General features: G+C 37.9%; 1 protein-coding gene across 1 annotated transcript in view; it reads right to left on the bottom strand.

Annotated features, from left to right (window-relative positions):
• Positions 1-16,604, bottom strand: part of zbtb11 (zinc finger and BTB domain containing 11) — a 36,843-nt gene extending 20,239 nt beyond the window's left edge. The window contains exons 1-5 of the mRNA XM_039744825.1: positions 16,057-16,604; positions 7,615-7,856; positions 4,159-4,390; positions 2,422-3,344; positions 1,349-1,531 (exon numbers count right to left, since the gene is read on the bottom strand). Of these exons, the coding sequence (XP_039600759.1) occupies positions 1,349-1,531; positions 2,422-3,344; positions 4,159-4,390; positions 7,615-7,856; positions 16,057-16,366 (1,890 nt within the window). The 5' untranslated portion in view covers positions 16,367-16,604. The remainder of the gene's footprint in view (positions 1-1,348; positions 1,532-2,421; positions 3,345-4,158; positions 4,391-7,614; positions 7,857-16,056) is intronic.
• Positions 16,605-18,861: the final 2,257 nt, after the last annotated feature.

Raw genomic sequence — 18,861 nt, 5'->3', positions numbered from 1 at the left:
GCATCCTGGCTGGGAAGCCATCACTGCGGAAGGGCAGTGGGATACCACGTGTTCCAGTACACTCTGTAGTAGCATCCCTTTGGTATGGGTCTTTTTTAGACAACCACAAGGCTGCATGGGAGTTGTAGCTAATGTGGGTAGCTCTGTTGTGGTTACAAGGGCATTGGGGGCAGGCTCCCCTCTCATAGAGAGGTTCTGGCTGGCCTAGAAGTTCTGCCAGGTGGTGATCTTGTTGTACTGGAAATACCCCCAAGTTTAGGATGAAAAGGAACTGCTTCACCTACGCCTTTGGAGGAGATGGGCAAAGCTCACCTGGGAGAAGTGAAGGAGGAAAAAGATCCATACAAGGGACTGTTTAAAATAAAACCATTTATTTGCACATGGGACTATGTCTATGAAGTTGTGTAAGGGGTTTGGGCTGTGAGATACCCTCTAGTAGTCACACAGTCTAGCCATTATCCCAAAATTCTTTAAAACCTAAGATTGATCAAAAAATGTCTCTCAGGTTTTACCTTTTTAAATGTTTTTTGCTTGTAGTAAATGGTGCCGAGTATGCGGACACACACACACCATTGCGTGAGGGGTGGTGGGGGGAAAGTCCCAACATTATGTAATCTAGTAAAATACTGCACACCATGCAATTTACTTAGTGCAGACAAGCAAACGGCACAAATAGCTTGTTAATTTTGAAGAACTTAAAACCATTGCTGGGATAACCTCTTGATCTGTGCAATAAAATAATTCATAATGCTCATAAAACTTGGAAATACACATCATGTCTTAATTTCTTCCAGCAACAAGACAGGATATAGTTACATTCCTCAGACTGGAAAGAAACTTAAATATTATATTATTACTGTATATGTTTGCTATCCTGCGGTGGGTTGGCACCCTGCCCAGGATTGGTTCCTGCCTTGTGCCCTGTGTTGGCTGGGATTGGCTCCAGCAGACCCCCGTGACCCTGTATTCGGATTCAGCGGGTTAGAAAATGGATGGATGGATGTTTGCTATCACTGAATGACATACTGAATTTGTTTTTTTTTTTCCCCCCAAAATAACACATTATAAAATCTGCTTGTAAATTTAATACCAAACATAAGAAGTAGGAATTAAGACTATTCATTGCAGGTTAAACTTGTGTGTCCCCTATCAATCCATCTGTTTCATACTTGATAGATAAAGCAGAATGTATGAATTCAAATTGTCCAAAAGTCACCACAAGTACAGAAAAAGAAAAATTCATTAAACAATTGAAAACAGTCACATTTACAGAATAAATTCTGATTCAGGTAAAATGTTCCCGATAACATTTGATACAAACATGACTGAATCTCAAGCTCATACTTACTGTGCATTTATAACCTCTAGACTTTTCATGCTTCAGTGTGTGCATAATAAGGGCATAGCGGCGCTGGAAAACCATGCCACACTCTGAACAGACATGTTCACATTCAGAGGATTCTTGTGCATCACCAGCTTGTTTTTTGGGAGGTGGCATCAAACGACCCCTTTTCACAAGTCGCTGGGCCACCTGAGGTCATAATAAAAGTTAATTACATGAATAAAATGTTAACATCTGAAGTAGCAAAACTGTTCAAGCCTTTTGTGCAATACCACCATAAAACGTAAATACCACACATCTAGAACATATGCAGAAAATATGAAGTGCTCTTAGATGGTATTAAATACAAGAAAAAAATTCTGTGTTTTACAGTACTAAGACAAACAAGGCTTAAGTTCATTTACATGGTTATATAGCAATGTCTGCATAACTAAACAATATTTAAAATACTTAAAACTGCAATATAATGTATATAAAAACATTACTTTGATGTAAGAAGTGCATTATACCAAGGTGTTTTTATTACTACTTCTTGATTATTCTTTGAGAAAAGTGTTAATTAGAAATTAGTGAACTTCAATTTAAACATATCTTATGAATTTATTATCTTTATAATTTAGTGTGTGATTTACGTTAAGGAAATCCTAGCTGTCTTTTCATCAATTTAATTTTATTTTTCTTTACTCAGTGGTGAGAACATATCAAGATGTATCATTAAAAGAATTACAAAGCAGTAATGTAAAAATGGGCTATGATAAAAATCAATCAGTAAATGTTTTTCACTTCTTGAATTAAATAAATATTTAGTGTATTTAAGTTTTTTTATTATAAATGAACTTATTGCTGACCAAAGGAAATAAAATCTATCTGCATGCTTGACCTTTTGCTTTCTTACAAGTAAATGAAAACACAGTTAAATTCCAAAACATGAAAGCAGAGGATCATGAAGCCCACAAATATATAATATGTATACAAAGTATTCAACTTCTTGAATATTTCCTAATCTTGTTTTACAATATGTAATCAATGTAAGTGAACAGTTTGAAAAAAAATAAGCAACTAAACAAGAAATTACATGCCTTCTGAATAGCAGAGCGAGGATTAATTTTCTTGTTCTGGAGCTTCTTCTCCATGCCCATGTGGAGCCGGATATAGCCACCCTCCTCCAGGGAGCGTTGCCTTAGCTTGCTCTTATATGTATCATCAGCAGAATTTTCTGCGGCTGCACTGGCAAAATCATCTTCAAGTATCTCTACAGCTGGAGGATTTTCTTCATAATGCTCATCTTTCACAATGACAACCTCTTGTTTTACTTTTGCAGGTCGACCACGTCGACGCTTAGGTATTAAGGTAGGCTGCTGAATCTCTGCTTCTGTAACTTCTTCATTGACTATAGCTGGGGGTGCTGTTGCCTCCAAATGCACAACATTCTTAGGATTACTTCCATCTGTCTCAATGCTGATCACCACAGCATCTGGTTCCTGGCTTTTTTCTACTGAATTATCAACTTGGATTCCTATAAGTTGCACTGTAGCCTCATTGTTTTCAGTTTCAGAAGTTGAAAGGACTGCAGCCTGAATCAAACTCTCATGCACAAAGGGTACTGAAGCCTCACCATTTACAACAAGATTGTCTGGGGGGTGTAAAGCTGCTCCAAGCAAAGACGTCTCTTCAGTGCTCATGGCTACTTCTATAGACCTTTCCTCTTGCTGCTGAACCATTTCTTGTTGAACCTCCATGGTGGTTTCTTCTGTGCCAGGTTGCATGTTCTGCTCATCTGACAGCATTTCAGAAGCCACAACAGTATGAACATCTTTCTTTTTGTACACTGTGAGCTTCTTCTCCTCTACTTGTTTATGTACATACTCACATATTTCCAGTACCTCTAGCATTACCAGATGCCGAGCTAAAGTAGCTATTTCAGCCATACTGCAAAAATTGAAAGACAAACTGGAGGTATAGGCAAATTCCAAAAGTGGAAGGAAGCTAGATTTACTAAAGCCTAAAAAAATAAAGAGGAAGAATATAAGGGATAATAATATTTCATAAAACATACAGGATTAGTGCAACAATATATTTTATGGAAATCCCACCCATTCAACTTTAAACTATTTATATTTTTTTGTTAAGGAACTTTTTAGTTTTATTCAGTCAGCCTTTATTATAAATGAAAATTTCACAGAATGTGTGTTTTTCAATTATTTACAGTCTTGGTCAGATTCTACAAAATGCATGCTTTTAATAAAATAATGAAGTCCAAATACAGCGCATTTCAAAACATAGTTGTTTAGAAATATACAATTTTTTTTTTTTATTGTGACGACGGTAGTTCTGATTGATGTATCCACTGTACTAATTAAACCAAAAACAGGACATTTGCCTTTTCTCACGGATCCAGCATTCTCAATCTCAAACTCGGTTGTTGTCTGTGTTTGAATGTCCTGCCCATTTCTTCTTGCAATTTGCACTTTCAACTATACCCACCAAAACCTAAAGATGTGCGAGTTTGTGGCATTGTGGTATTAGAGATTCCAAATTGACCCTCTGTGGCTATGATCAGGCTATGGACTGGTTTGTTGTTACTAACACTTATGGAATAAGCTCCAGACTCATTTCCCTTAACAGGAGAAAATTCTAGCTTGATGAATTACTCAGTACACCCAAATTCTGCAACTGTACATTTCAAGCTAAGATGCAAACTATAACTGCTTTAAAGAAGACTAGATCTAGAAGAAGTTAAAAATTTTCTCTCAATGTGCTTTATTTTCCAAAAAAAATCAAAACAATATTCAATAGAAACGAAGTATATAGCATACCTGACAGATCTACCACAGCCTCATGGCTTGAAACCGCCCCCTTCTCTATAAACAGCTCATAGAAGTAAGTACTGCAAGCAGCTAGCACAGATTTGTGGGCTCTGTACTCCTCTCCCTCAATAAGCAATGTGATGTCACAGAACTGGTTATTAAGCCTCTGCATGTTAAGCTTCTCCAGCATTGCATCTCCATGTGTGGGGGAATGTTGTTTGACGACACCTTTGCTATCCACCTAAAAGAAAGGAGGAAATGTATGACAACCTGCATAAAAAAGTAAAGAGAAAACAGCAAAAAAGCTTTGCTAATACTACAACTAAGAAAAATTCTTGACACCAGTCTGACCAAGGCTTCAGTATTTATGCAACATTTCATAGTACAGTCAGCACAGGTCAACACATATACCAACTTTTTTTAGGCTATAAATATTCTGCACAAGTTACTAGTAGAATTGGTAGCAATAGTAGTAGCTTATGATACTAATATACAGCATACTTGAAATATAACTGAATGAGCATCACAGTTAACTGAGGCAAATGGAAACTGTTTTTCGTAAACATTTACCCACATTTAAAACTTTTACTCACTGTAGGGCAAAGGCCAAGGGTCTGTAATGTCAGTTTGCTTGAAATAAATATTTTATTTTTGATGACCATGTTCCTAATTTAGAACAAGGTTTTGTTAACCAATTACAAAATCATATACAGATTAGCCTCACTTGAAATTCAAACATGGCCTTTTAAAGAAATTATTTCATCTTCTGGGTTGGTTTCCAGCTTGTGCCCATTGCATCAAGTCCCTGAACTAGATAAGCAGGTTGAATGATAAATGGGCAAATGAATAAACAAAATACTAACTTGATTTCATAAACACCAAACAACCTGGGACCTCATGTATAACGCCGTGCGTAGAACTCGCACTATAACATGGCGTAAGCACAAAAGCCGAAATGTGTTTACGCACAGAAAAATCCAGATGCAGGAATCTGTGCGTACTCCAACTTCCACATTCTTCCGTTACATAAATCCCGATCAGCGTGAAAACTAATGCTCGCGCACGCGCATTATGTAACGCCCCAAATCCTCCCAGAATTACGCCTATTTGATATGCAAATCAATATAAATCGCCCTTAAGCGCAGCCTTCTGTGAAAAGACAATGGGAAAAGCACGGGGAAAATATAAGAATTTCAGCGAATACCAAGTGGAGGCAAAGGAAAAACATACTATTTATTCAAATAAACCGTGGTATAATCAACAAAAGGAACTTGATCGAGTGACATAGCATGTTGGAGAAACTTGAAAGCTCACATTCACAAAATCGCACAGTGCCGGAAATAAAAAAGAAGTCACATATCAAAGTTGCCGTGAAAAGAAGAGTTGTAGCCCACCGTCTGAGTGTCATATGAAAGTTTATTAGGGTACAGAGAAAAATGGCACACGGTGGGGAAAAAGCACGAAATGTCCACTTCACTCTCGACATTTCCACTTTAATCACGTAGTTTATTTTGTCATTAAAGTAGATCATCATAAACTTCATCTTAAAATCGTTTAATTAACCAGTTTCTCAAATCCCATTGTAATTAAAGTAGCACGTTAAATGCTTTGTTTTGTATTTGATCTTCTACTCGTATGTGATCTGTGTGTGTGAATCACTACTTGCTTCTTAAACTGGCTCTCTTCCTCCAACTGGACACAGAGTCCATTACATTTGTGATATTACAGCTCTCTGAATAACTAAAATACTGAGATGTATCGTGATGTCATTTTCATGATGATAGGAGCTAAAGCACATTATTAAACATGTGTTTCATGAGCCTCGTGCTCATGACAAGCATTTATCTTTTGTCGAAATTTGTCGCTGCGTTTTTAGCTGTGTTGTTATTTTCTCTTTCTGTTTTATATTCAATATATTTTGGCGTGGCCGCCCCAAGAGTCCTTGCTCTTCTTTCCCCAAGTAACCGATCGCCATACAATCAGCTCTGTAATAGACGTTAAGCCATCTGTAAGCTTAGCGCCGATTCTTCAAAACGTTTAAAGAACATTGAAATATCTTCGTATTACATGTTTAATTATTCTATCCTTCACGACACTCCCAGTGAAGAATATAGATTATTTAAATGAAGTTAAAGTTTTATGTGTATAATTTAACAAACATATTTTGCTGCATTTCACCTTAAAAATGATATCGTCATCATATGTAAATACGCGCTTTATAAAGTGGCTCAGGTTGTGAGATATTATAACTATAGTGCAAGTTTACAGTGTGGTGATTGTACTTATAAGTACAAACCGTTCTACAAGGAGCAATTGATTGAGTGCATTTAAAGTTCTTGGGATTAAACCGTTTCTAAACCGCGAGGTCTGTACAGGAAAGGCTTTAAAACGTTTTGCAGTGGCTGAGACAGCGTGTGCTTAATGCCGTATACCGATAATTCTCTTTCCGATCAGCTGCTGCTGTGATTCACACTCAAATACAGTGATATAAATACTCCGAGTCGTGCAGGGAGAGTAATATGGAAAAAGATGATCCGCTGTGGCAACTCCTAACGGGAGGAGCTGAAAGAACAAGAAGAAGTAGAAGAAGGAGAAGTGAGAGCAGTTATGGTATTTGGAATACTATGGCTGTTCCCTGGACCATTATATTGTTACGAGTTAATTACAATCAGATGCATTACACTAATAAACAATATGCGGTTAGTTTCTGTGTATTTATAAAGCCGCGTCATGAAAATAATGAGTAATCACACAAGAACAGTACCATTGCTTTGACGCTGGGTGCCGCCAGTTTGCAAAACCGAGCGGAGAACTTGCGTACGACAAGGCATGAGGTACCGTGGAAAAGTGCGTGGCTTTACGCCAAGTGTAGGTTTTATACATCGCGATTTGAACATGGAAAAGTTCTTACGCAACATTTCTGTGTGTACGCACCGTTTATACATGAGGCCCCTGGGTACTTACAAATGATAATTAAGTATCAAATATCACAAACATATAGAATTAAAAAAAAAAAAAAAAACACCAAATGCTTCTATCATGTAAAATATCAAAACACAGCATTATCTACTTACACACAAACAAAAATGATGTGTTGAAAGTTTTATTGTGTATTTAACTTTGTGTTTTTATGTATATGAACTTTATATAATTTAGTAATTTATTGTTAATGCATTTTATTTTCAATAAGCATGTAAACCAACCAGTGCCAAGACAACGTGTGACATATCAGTAGGAAATAACTTCCTTTGTGAGATGAAGATTTTACTGAATTATAAACTGAAGTCTTAATCATATATAATCCACCAATGCCATAAACAAAAATGTAACTGTATGATTGTACACAAGTATTTAAAAAAATTATTGTCAGCATGAACCCTGAAACTACAGATATTGAAAAGAGAAACAATAATACTAATTTTTGTATTTGTGCACCTCCGGTACATATAAAGAGATTTTACTTACAAACACAAGCTCATGTTTGGTGATGGGTTTTCCTGTCCTAGATAACTTGGGTCCTTTAGCTGGGGTGCCCTGTGAATCAGCATTTTCTGTTTCTTCTTCCTCCTCTTCACTTTCCCGGGTTGCCCTACTTTCTGATCCAGTCTCATCTGCATGGACTGGATCAATCCAGAGCAAAGATCTGTCCTGTTTTTCTTGGCAGCAGCTACACTGCTTAATATAGTCTTTTACTTGTTTTAAAATACCTGAAAATGTCAAAAAGAGAAGCATTTCAACAGAAACCTGCAGTGAAAAAAATAATATACAACCAAAAAAGTTGTCTAAAAATGGGTGAGCCCAATATGACCACCTGATATAAAGGTTTAAATTCTTAAAGGCCTTTGGGAAAAAAAGAAAAAAATGTGTTAATTTTACCTGCCATTCCGTTTAACTGAACAAGTTACCTTTTAGAATGCTGGGGAAGACTACAAAAACAAATCAAAACATTTCCACATTTAAAATTCCATTTTCAAAAACATCATTAAGAAATTGGGGTTAAGAGCAACTCTTGAATTTAGGCAAGAGTTAGAAGATCCAGAAAAATCTTGGATTCAACTAGTGGCAAAGTTTTACCTAAACACCAATATAAATACTTTTATGTCCTTACAAGAAAGGTTTGGAAACTATTTCTGCCAAGCAAGAGGTCTCAAATTTGACATACCACCTTCACCGTTTAATATGTTCATACTGTCTTCTGTACAGAAACAGTAACTGTGCATTAAACTGTGCAGAAATAAATCAAGTAAGGAGTGCAGGGTCCAAATCTCTGGATTACTAAATTCAAAGAAAACTGTACTTTACCTGGATGGTCCTGGATTATGGACTGAATGAGTTATATTGAATATTGGCATGATCATCTTTAATGTGTATCGAGGGAAACAAAGATAATTTTTCAGATATTATTGCATACTAGCCACCGTACCTGTCAAAGACAGGTAATAGAATAAATATGTGTGATCTGTTGCCCTACATGTACCTTCAGTGCCTTTCCTCTGTATTTACATGTGTGAACATAATGGATGCTCCTTCTCTTGAATGTATTTCAATAAAGCTTGCTTCATAGAGTCTACCATAATTTTTGAGGCACCTTTCTCACCTCCTGTCCAGTTTTACTCTTGTTATCTTTGAAGGCAACTCTCTCAGCATCAAGGGCCTTTATTCCTCCTTGTGCATATCACACTCACACTTCCTCTTCTGTTGTGTTACCAAAGCCAAACAGACAAATCAGATTTCATAGACCTTAGTGTTTTATTATACAGTAGATACAGCAAGTGGCATCCTCACAAAATAAATAAATAAATAAAGGAGCAAGATTTTAACTTTTGGAAATTACAGTCATGACAGGTTATCAGTTCAGATATGATGGACCTTTAAAATGCAGTCATTTGTTGACATGTTTCTGCATTAATGTTTTTAACATCTTCAATTCATTACGGGGTACTGGCAAACTGAATCTGACCCAGCAACATGTCACGCAAGACAGGAATCATTTTGGAAAGGACACCATTACATCAAAGGTCACAATCATTCAGGCCAGAAAAAAAACATGGTAGTTTATAATTTACTGTGAATAAACACATAATTTTGGGCTTTCGGAAAATATGGGAATGCTTGGAGAAAAACAATAAAGGGAGACTGTGTGAACTGCAAACTAGCAGTGATCAATCCAGAAATTGATCCCACGTTCTTGGAAGTACAAGGGCCTGTTTTTGAAGCACTGGGCATAAAGCAGGAACCAACACTGGATGGAGTGTCAGACCAGATCATCTAAGGCTCCACTCACACAGTGTCAATTTGGAATCATCAGTTAACCAAATTTTTGTGAATGTATCATTTAAATTTGAGTACCTGGAGGAAATCACACAGGCACAAAAGGAGGACGAGGCTTGGATTGCAAACCCACCATGCCTCAGTACCACCCTTAGCTTGAGTTTACGTTTATTCCAGTTCAAACACAAGATGGATCCCTAGCAAAATTCCCCTTAAAACTTGAGTTTCACCGTTGGGCTTTGCCAATGGCAATCTAGGTCAGCGCGTCATTAATACTACTGCTTCACTGCTCCAGGCTCGAAGATTCAAATTCAGGTTTGTGCACCTTGCATATTCTCCCTGTGTCTATGCAATTTCAGCCGCAAGTGAGTTCAAGATCGCCTACCTCATTCCAATAAAAGTTTCTTGGGTAAATTTGTAGGTGGCTGGGTGGAAGTATTAGCATGTGTGTGCTTTGTGATTGTTTCGTGTATTGACCATGACTGCTTCCTCACTTGCTTGCAATGCTGCCAGGATAGGCTAAGGCTGACTGAAAGCCCAAGCTGAATAAAGAGGATTCTAGAAGTAATGGATATGATCTAAACGCTACAGGTGGCTGTACCACAGCTCATATGAAAAACAAATTTAATCAAACAGAAGGGTGAGTTAGGTAGTGTTGAATGCTGTTGCATCTGGTTAGGTTTGCTTTGCAGCAGCTTGTGCCCAGGTTAAGGCAGAACGACTTGCTTTAATTCCTAGATCTGAGCTAAATGTCTAAAGAATGTCAACTGAATATCCATTGTCCTTCATGTGTTTGGCTCTAAAATGGGTAACAAAATATGGTCCTATCCTACTTTTTGTTCTCTATTGTCCTCCAAAATACAATGGATCTTTCAGTAATAAACTGATAGAACCCTAAGTCTGACTTCAGAACATAGGACATCTGTGAAACTGTTCTACTTCAAGTAACTATTTGCTTACAGATACTGGGCAAATCATTATATTAATTCTGTTAGACCTTAGTGCAGCACTTGATATTGTCTAGCACTGTCCAGTGGAGAGAACATTCTAAATATCTCTGGCACAGCCCTTCAGTGATTAAGTCCTATTTGACTGGTAGGCAAGAGTTTGATGGTCTTGACAACAGTAAGCCCAGCTCTGTACCAGTCCCACAAGGAGTTCCTCTAGGCCGGGGGTCTCCAACTCCAGTTCTAAAGAACTACTGTGGCTGAAGGTTTTCATTCTAACCCTTTTCTTAATTAGTGACAAGATTTTGCTGCTAATTAACGGTTTGCCTTAATTTTAATTGATGCACAACTTAAGACTCAGGTCCCTTAATTATTTCTTTTTTCCTTAATTAGCAACCAACAATATTAAGACTCAAAATGTACCAACACATAAACAACAACCTGCGTCCATCACACAATAACTGAAAATAAAGAACGGTGAAGGCCTCCATAATGTTGATCTGCTCAGGTCCACAAAACATTTTGACAGTGCCCTAAAAAAAAAAAATCAACAGTTTTGGAAATGTCTGACATGGCAGAATGAGCGCCATGGAATTAAATAATGGGTTTAAATAATAACGAGAATTGGCTTCAGATTAAGAAACTGAATGAAGTGAAGTTGGTTGGAGTTCGAGGCCCCAACTTAGTTGGTCATCTGTTGGCTCACTTCACATCAAATTTATGTTTAGGTGCCGTTTAAAGAAAAAAGAATCAACTCAGCGGTCAGAGTCTCAAGAAAAGTCAATTAAAATAAAGGGAAATAGTTCATTAGGAGCAAAAATTTGTCACTAAAGAAGAGTTAGAATGAAAACATGCAGCCACAATAGCTCTCCAGGGGCCTCATGCATAACACCGTGCATAGAATTCACACTAAAACATGGCGTACGGACAAAAGTGGAAATGTTCATATGTACAAAAAAATCCAGATGCATAAATCTGTGCGAATGCCAACTTCCACGTTCTTCCACTCCATAACTCCCAGTCTGCGTTAAAAGTAACGCATGTGCACGTGCTTGCTGACACTCCCTAACTCCTCCCAGAATTACGCCTCTTTGAATATGCAAATCAATATAAACAGTCCTTAAGCTCAGCGTTGTGTGAAAAGGCAATGGCAAAAACACGGGGGAAAACGGAAGAATTTCAGCGAATACCCAATGGAGGCAAGGAAAAACATACTATCTGTTGGTTTAAACAGTGGTATAAACAACAAAAGGAAGCTGATCGAGTGACAGAGAAACTCGAAAGCTCAAGTTCACAAAGTCGCACAGTGCCCAAAATAAAAAAAAAAAAAAGATATCAAAGTCGCTGTGAAAAGGCGAGTCGTAGCCCACTGTTTGAGTGTCATATGAAAGCTTATTGGGGTACAGAGAAAAGAAAAAAAAAAAAGGGAGACAGTGGGGGAAAAAGCTCGAAATTTCCACTTTAATCACGTAGTTTATTTTGTCATTAAAGCAGAACATCATAAACTTAATCTCTAAATCATTTAATTTACTAGTTTCTCAAGTAACTAAAGTAGCACGTTAAATGCTTTGTTTTGTATGTGTTCTTCTATGTGCTCTGTGTGTGTGAAACACTACATGCTTCTTAAACGGGCTTTATCTTCCTCCGACAGGACACAGAATCCATTACATTTGTGATATTACAGATCTCTGAATAATTTAAATGCTGAGATATTTGATATCATATCAACTAAAACATGCATTATAAATGGGAACACAGTGGCGCAGTGATAGTGACGAACTCGCCCCCCATCCAGAGATTGTTCCTGCCTCACGCAAGATGCTTGCTGTGCCATGTGTGACCTTCAAAGACAATTTATTGCAGCAGTACTGTCCTTTCAAACATATTAACCCCCAATTCCTGTCCTTCCTTTTCTTTCTCCAAGTACCCAATCTTCACACAATCAGCTCTGTAATAGACGTTAAGCCATTTGTAAGCTTAGAACTCTGATTCTTCAAAACTTTTAAGGAACATTGAAATATCTTCGTAGTACATGTTTAATTATTCTATCCATCTATCCTTCCAGTGTCGCACCAGCCCCAGCAAGAATACAGCGCGAGGCAGGAACAGGGAGCCAGCTCCTTGCTAGTGCTGCGACACTATGTCCTCATATGTTTAATTATTAAAAAGAGATTGTTTAAATGATGTTATCATTTTATCTGTATAATGTAATAAACATATTTTGCTGCATTTCATCTTAAAAATGATATCGTCATCATATGTAAATACGTGCTTTATAAAGCGGCGCAGGTTGTGCAATATTATAACTGTATCACAAGTTTACAGTGAGGTAATTCTAGTAATTTAGTTCTACAAGGAGTACTTGATGGACTGATGGATTGCTTTTATAGTTCTTGGGATGAAACTGTTTCTGATCTGCGAGGTCAGAATGGGAAAGGCTTTGAATCGTTTGCCATATCAGAGCAGTTCAAATAGGCAGAATAGCTGAGGTAGCATGTGCTAGATGCTCTATACCGATAATTCTCTTTCCGATCAGCTACTGCAGAGCTGTGATTCCACACTCAGATACAGCGATATAAATACTCCGAGTGGTGCAGTGAGAGTAATACGGAAAAAGATGAACTGCTGTGGCAATCCCTAATGGGAGCACCTGAAAGAAGAAGAAGGTGCAATGAGAGTAACAACGCTAAAGGAGCTATGGTATTTGGAAAAGTTTGGCCATTCTGTGGACCATTATATTGTTACAGGTTCATTACAATCAGATGCCTTAAACTAATAAACAATATGCAGTTAATTTCAGTGTATTTGATAAAGCAGTGTCAGGGATGTGGATCTAAAAATGAAAGGGAAACCACATCTGTACAAAAGCACTGCTTTGATGCTGGGTACAGCCAGTTTGCAAAACCGAGCAGAGAACTTGCGTACGCCAGGGAATGCGTGAAAATATGCGTGGCTTTACACCAAGTTTAGGTTTTATACATCGCAATTTGAGTGTGTAAACGGGAGTATGCAACATTTTTGTGCATACGCACTATTTATACATGAGGCCCCAGGACTGGAGTTGGAGACCCATGCTCTAGGCTTTGTCTTTGGATTTCTGTTGTTATGTATCTACATGCTTCATTTGGCCATATTATTATTACCTTTGTACTAAGTTATCATTTTATGTGGATAATACGCAAGATCTAGATCAGTGTTTTAAAAAATGTAATTCTCAGTTAAAAGATCTGTTCAAAACTTAGAATAAGCATTCTCTTTTATTTTTTATTTGTTGTTTTTAAAGATTTGCTTATGCTGTTTGCTCTCGTCTTTCTCCTGGATGAGAGGTTGAATTCTGCTTTGTTAAGTTTGACTTGACCATATGAAATGCTGTTTTCTTTCAAATAAAATTAAGCTGCAACAAAACTGATAAATTCATTTTAATTCACTCTTGTTGATTATGTCAGACTTTCTTCTTTGGATAGGAATCTTGGTGTCATTTCTGATGATTCCACTCTCTTATTCTACCCACATAAACCAAATAAAGAAACTTTCTTATTTCCACCTCCGTAACATCTTGCTCATTACTCCTTTTTTCTGAAGTTGCATGTCCATGCTTTTATTACATCCCACATCAAATACTCTAATTCCCTACTGGCAGGAGTCCATTCCATCTGTTATCACCGATGATGTTGGTTCAAATCTCTGCTGCAAGAGTCCTTACACAGACATGTAACAGTGAGCATACAACACCCAACCTACTCTGCCTTCACTGGATCCCTGCATTTTACAGGAGAAAATATAAAATTCTATTACTAACCATTAAAGCAGGGGTGTTCAAGTTCGATCAAGAAGGGCTGCAGGATTTCATTCTAATCATTTTCTTTGCTAGTGCCCAGTTTTTGCATCAACTTTTGCCTTAATTTTAATTGACTTGCTATTTAAAACTCTGGCTGCTAATTTTTTTTTTTTTTTAATTAGTAGCCAAACAATAATGAGATGCAAAATGAGCCACCAAATGACCAGCTAACCTATGTCCATCATATAGAGTTTGAAAATAAAGAAATGTGAAGGTCTCAGTAATATTGAGAGTATTTTGGGAGTGCTTTGGAAAAAAAATCAACAGGATTAATTAATAACAAAAAATAGCTTCTAAATTAAAAATAGTTTGGAGTTCAAGGTACCAACGTTGCTGGTCATCTGTTGGCTAACTTCACATCTCATTTTTACCTGACTGCCATTTAATGAATAAAAGCAATTCAGAGCTCTGAGTGCTAAAAAACCAAACAATTAACAGCAGACATTGGTCAGATTTAGAAAGTGACAAGAAGGAAATCATGCAGCTACTGTAGCCTTCTTAGATCGAAATTGGGCACCCTTGGTGTAAAGCTTTAAATGGTCTTGCATCAGACTACATCAGTACCCAGTCCTGCATCACTGTGCTCCTGTCCACATACTAAGGTAAACTGATTATGGTAACCTCATTGTTCCCCAAAACTACAACTGTGCTCTGTGGGTGACAGAACCTTCTTCCATTGAACCCAGATCTTGAAACGACCTCTTTATGTAAATTAAATCAAGTGACTCGATTCATTCTTGTAAATAACACCTTAAAATTAATTTGTTCAGGATGGCATTTAACTTATCCATACATTCTGACCATTCTTTCACTTTACCCTCTTTGTCCAGATACAAACACAAGTCATCCTGAGCATCATAAAGTATGTTATTTGCTCAGTGTCTTCATGTTATATTTTACTTATTTATTTCTTGCACTTTTATTCTGGCTTATTGTGTCTTATTCTAATTTTAAGCTTTGCGTTATCAGTATATAACATTATGTAAATGATTTCTGTAGGTACTATTTGTATCCAATATTGTACATGTTCCGTTGTTCATTTTGAATTTCATTAAGCTGTTCGAGCATGGACATGGCGCTATTTAAAAAAAAAAGTTTCACTATTTGTGTCCCACCATTTCAAAACAATCGCCAACTAAAAAAAGCAAATAATTACTTTCTAGTGACGCATTTTAAAACATTTAAACTCAAGACAATTCTTCACAAAAAATAAATGCACTCTATGTCAAAATAAACGATCCATCTCTGGCTACTCATCAGAAGCGATCCTTGACGGAAACAACTCGACCATGCAATGTTATTAGCCATGGCCGCTCTAAATTTGACAACAGGACTCTATGTTAGGATTTCGAACAAAATTGAGACTGATGATATTTTGCACCACCTTACGCGTAAACATAACAGGGACCACGAATTACAACAAGCTACAAGCTAACTTCCGGTGTGCCCCGATGGGAACGAGCCGTAGGGAGACAGCTGGAATGGAAGATGCCGGACGGTGTTAAAGGCTCTCAACAGGCTACCGTATCATACGTAAATCGGCGATCGGATGTATACACGCATGAAAATATCTGCATGTAAATGTGGATCCTGAGCTGTCTGCGAGAATGCGGAAAACAATGCAAAACCGCATACGCTTTCAACATTTTAATTATAATCACTGATGTCCAACACCTATTGGCCACTGCAAGGCTGTAGTCAGACCACCACAATTGATCTCTTCACACTTTACGTGAGTCTTACAAACAGTCCAACCCTATTTAGAGCAGACATTCGACGCACATCTTGCTTCGTCTGCCACCCTTTCGAAGCGCTTGCAAAGTAGGATACGCATTGCCATATGCAGCTCACCTCTCCACCAGTACTTCTGTGAAATGAGGTGCCAGGTCTGGTGCTGATTCAGGTGCTCGCCCCCGGCCATGATGTGTGCGGCCTCGATCAGTTCCCGGCGCCTCTCGGCCTGCAGCACAACTTCCAATTCGGCGAACTTCTCTCTGCCTTTCTGTCGCCGCTGGTAATACAGCGTTCCATTGCGTACCACATAGCAAGCGGCTGCCTTGCGAATTTTACGTTTGGCGTTACCCTCTGTTCCCGGGGCGTACGGCTCCCGTTCATCTGTGAGATAACGCTGGATGGCGAGGTAACTCTCCTCACACGACATGCCCGATACCTTGGCCTGTTGGAGACACAGAAATTTGAGACAGCCAGAAGGCGTTGCTTACAACATCTTCCCTGTCAGTTTCCTGTCAGCTTCCATAGAATATTTCCAACTGTTCTAACTGTTCGAGATCTGAAGATAATTTGTCAAAGGGGAACTGCAAATTCTAACCGAATGGGACTAGCTTGCATGAACAGACAAAATGGCTGCTGCACAAGCGGATGTTGCGCTTCATGGGCGTGACCCCGGGATCGATGGGATTGGAAACTGTTTAGGGTGGGACCGCAAATTTTGTCTGCACTCTGATTGGCGTTAAAGCCGCCACTCAAGAATGGGAAACAAGGGTCAATTAGTGGGACTGGATAGAGTCTTTTCCTCACAAACTGTTTTTGCCAAACTAAATGATTTTCCCGCAGATCTGTGATATTTCGATCTATTCACAAGCAGAAAGGCAAAAGAGAATTATTGTACGAATTATACGTCTTCAGTTAGGACGGACTCATTTACCGCGAGGCACTTTGAATCACGTGATCAGATAATACGCGGTTTTCGGGATATGTAGTTTTATTTTTAAATGCCGGCCAAAATTTGCTCTTGTGAGAGGGGTCTGGCTGCAGCCACTGTGGAGCTCCACAGTAAGCGGAAACACGTGACCTCCACAGTCGGCGGAAACCGCCTTCAAGCATTCACGCATGCGTTAAACAGATTGGGCAGCACCGTTAAGTGTGTGATGACGTAGCCTTTCAATACGCACGTGCACGCAGATCAGGCCGGCAACGGGAATCACGTAGTGACACACACCGCATGCGCTTAATGAAAAAAATATTTAAAAACAAAAATATCCACTTTACGGCCCGATCGGAACTGTGCATGATGTACAATTTGACATTACAGTATATTATTCATTTTAGTTCCACATTAGTTGACCAAAATGAAAATATTAATCCTGCAAAATAAACGAAGCAGCCTTTGTGGCGTAACGTTGATGTCCAATGTTCAACCGCCGTAAGAGGAAGCTTAGGTGTGCACACCTGATAAGCCCCAATTAGGGCGAAACACATGCGGTGTACTCTTTGTATTATTTGGCAGGTACTGTACTATATATATATATATATATATTATATAAAGTATGTAGTGTTTTTATTTTCCCACTCACGTAAATCATATAAAGTTTCCTTTCCGTTTTGATCTATTGTTGCAACTTCCCTCTTATGAGCAAATTGTGTTTGTTTAAAGATATCTTTAGACATCAGTTATTATTAATAAAACTGCCATTTGTCTTAAGGCATCAGGTTTATAAAACCTAACGTATCCAACCAGTTTTTAAAGAAATGTATGATCCTTTTTCAAAAAAAGAAAAGAACACTGTGTCGCTGACTGTCCCTGTCCTTAGTGCTGTTACTGTCCACTTGTTAAAATTCTTTAATTCGTTCTGAGTTGTGCAATCAGGTCAGATGCCGAAGAAATGAAGAGCATAAAGCCACTGGTTCAAAATACTCATTTATTCCAATGGCTATTAATCTTACAAAGAAGTTTAACTTTATATCCACAGACTTAAATTAAGGAAATGAGCTATTATCACTTAAACCAATCTATTTGATCAATTTTTTTTACAGTAAGTTGCTTGCTGCTATAGTTCATATTTATAATACATTTGTTCTTAGTGATGTTTTTAATGTTATTTCAAGGCATCTTTGTAAAACACCCTGAGATAATATGGAGGAATATTTCGGACAAAATGAAATAAATAAATAAATGCGTGAATAAATAAAAGTACTGTGAAATGTGAGCATAAATAAATAAATGTATCATGAAATGATAGCATAAATAAATAAATGTGTCACGAAATATGTTTTTCGTTGCTTATTTATTTATTTCATTTTGTCCGTAACATTCCTGCAAACCGTCATGAAATACGGCTTGAAATAAAACTGTCACTTTCACTCGTCAAAGTTGAGAGGGTGGGCTCTAACACGCCCTCTAGTTACTGATTGGTGAATCGATAGCACAAGAATGAATTAGAAAAATGCTTACTACTGCCGATGAAATGGATTCTGCCGAAGATATTACGTATTTCAGAGAGATTGAATATTTATCGGAGGAAATTACAATGTTGACGGCCCTTTTAGACTCCGATATAGATGAAACTGTTTTTTGAAATTATCGAACAGGTGGAACGGACTCTACTACACTCCAGGTCAGGTGATGCAGTTCCTGCTCTGGACGTCAACCTTTGACATTCCAGCTGAGTCAATAGAACACCGTCTGTTATGCGGTTTAAAAGTACGACAGATTGCAGATCTATATGGTGTATCGGAGAAGATGATCACAAGGCAAATGAACCAGTTTGATATACGGTAAGGTGCAACCGCTGTATTAGTTTAGGTACTTTGACATGGAATGTCCAAATCAGCTCCAACTAATATTTTGAACTGAACAACTTTACCATTGATCAGAGCTGTAGAGTTGTTTGAAAAAGTAGCTGCGAATATGCACCT

This window comes from Polypterus senegalus, chromosome 2 (assembly GCF_016835505.1).
Source record: "Polypterus senegalus isolate Bchr_013 chromosome 2, ASM1683550v1, whole genome shotgun sequence".
Classification (NCBI taxonomy): domain Eukaryota; kingdom Metazoa; phylum Chordata; class Cladistia; order Polypteriformes; family Polypteridae; genus Polypterus; species Polypterus senegalus.
Note: the sequence above shows the minus strand (reverse complement) of the source record. Positions and strands in the feature narration are given on the sequence as shown.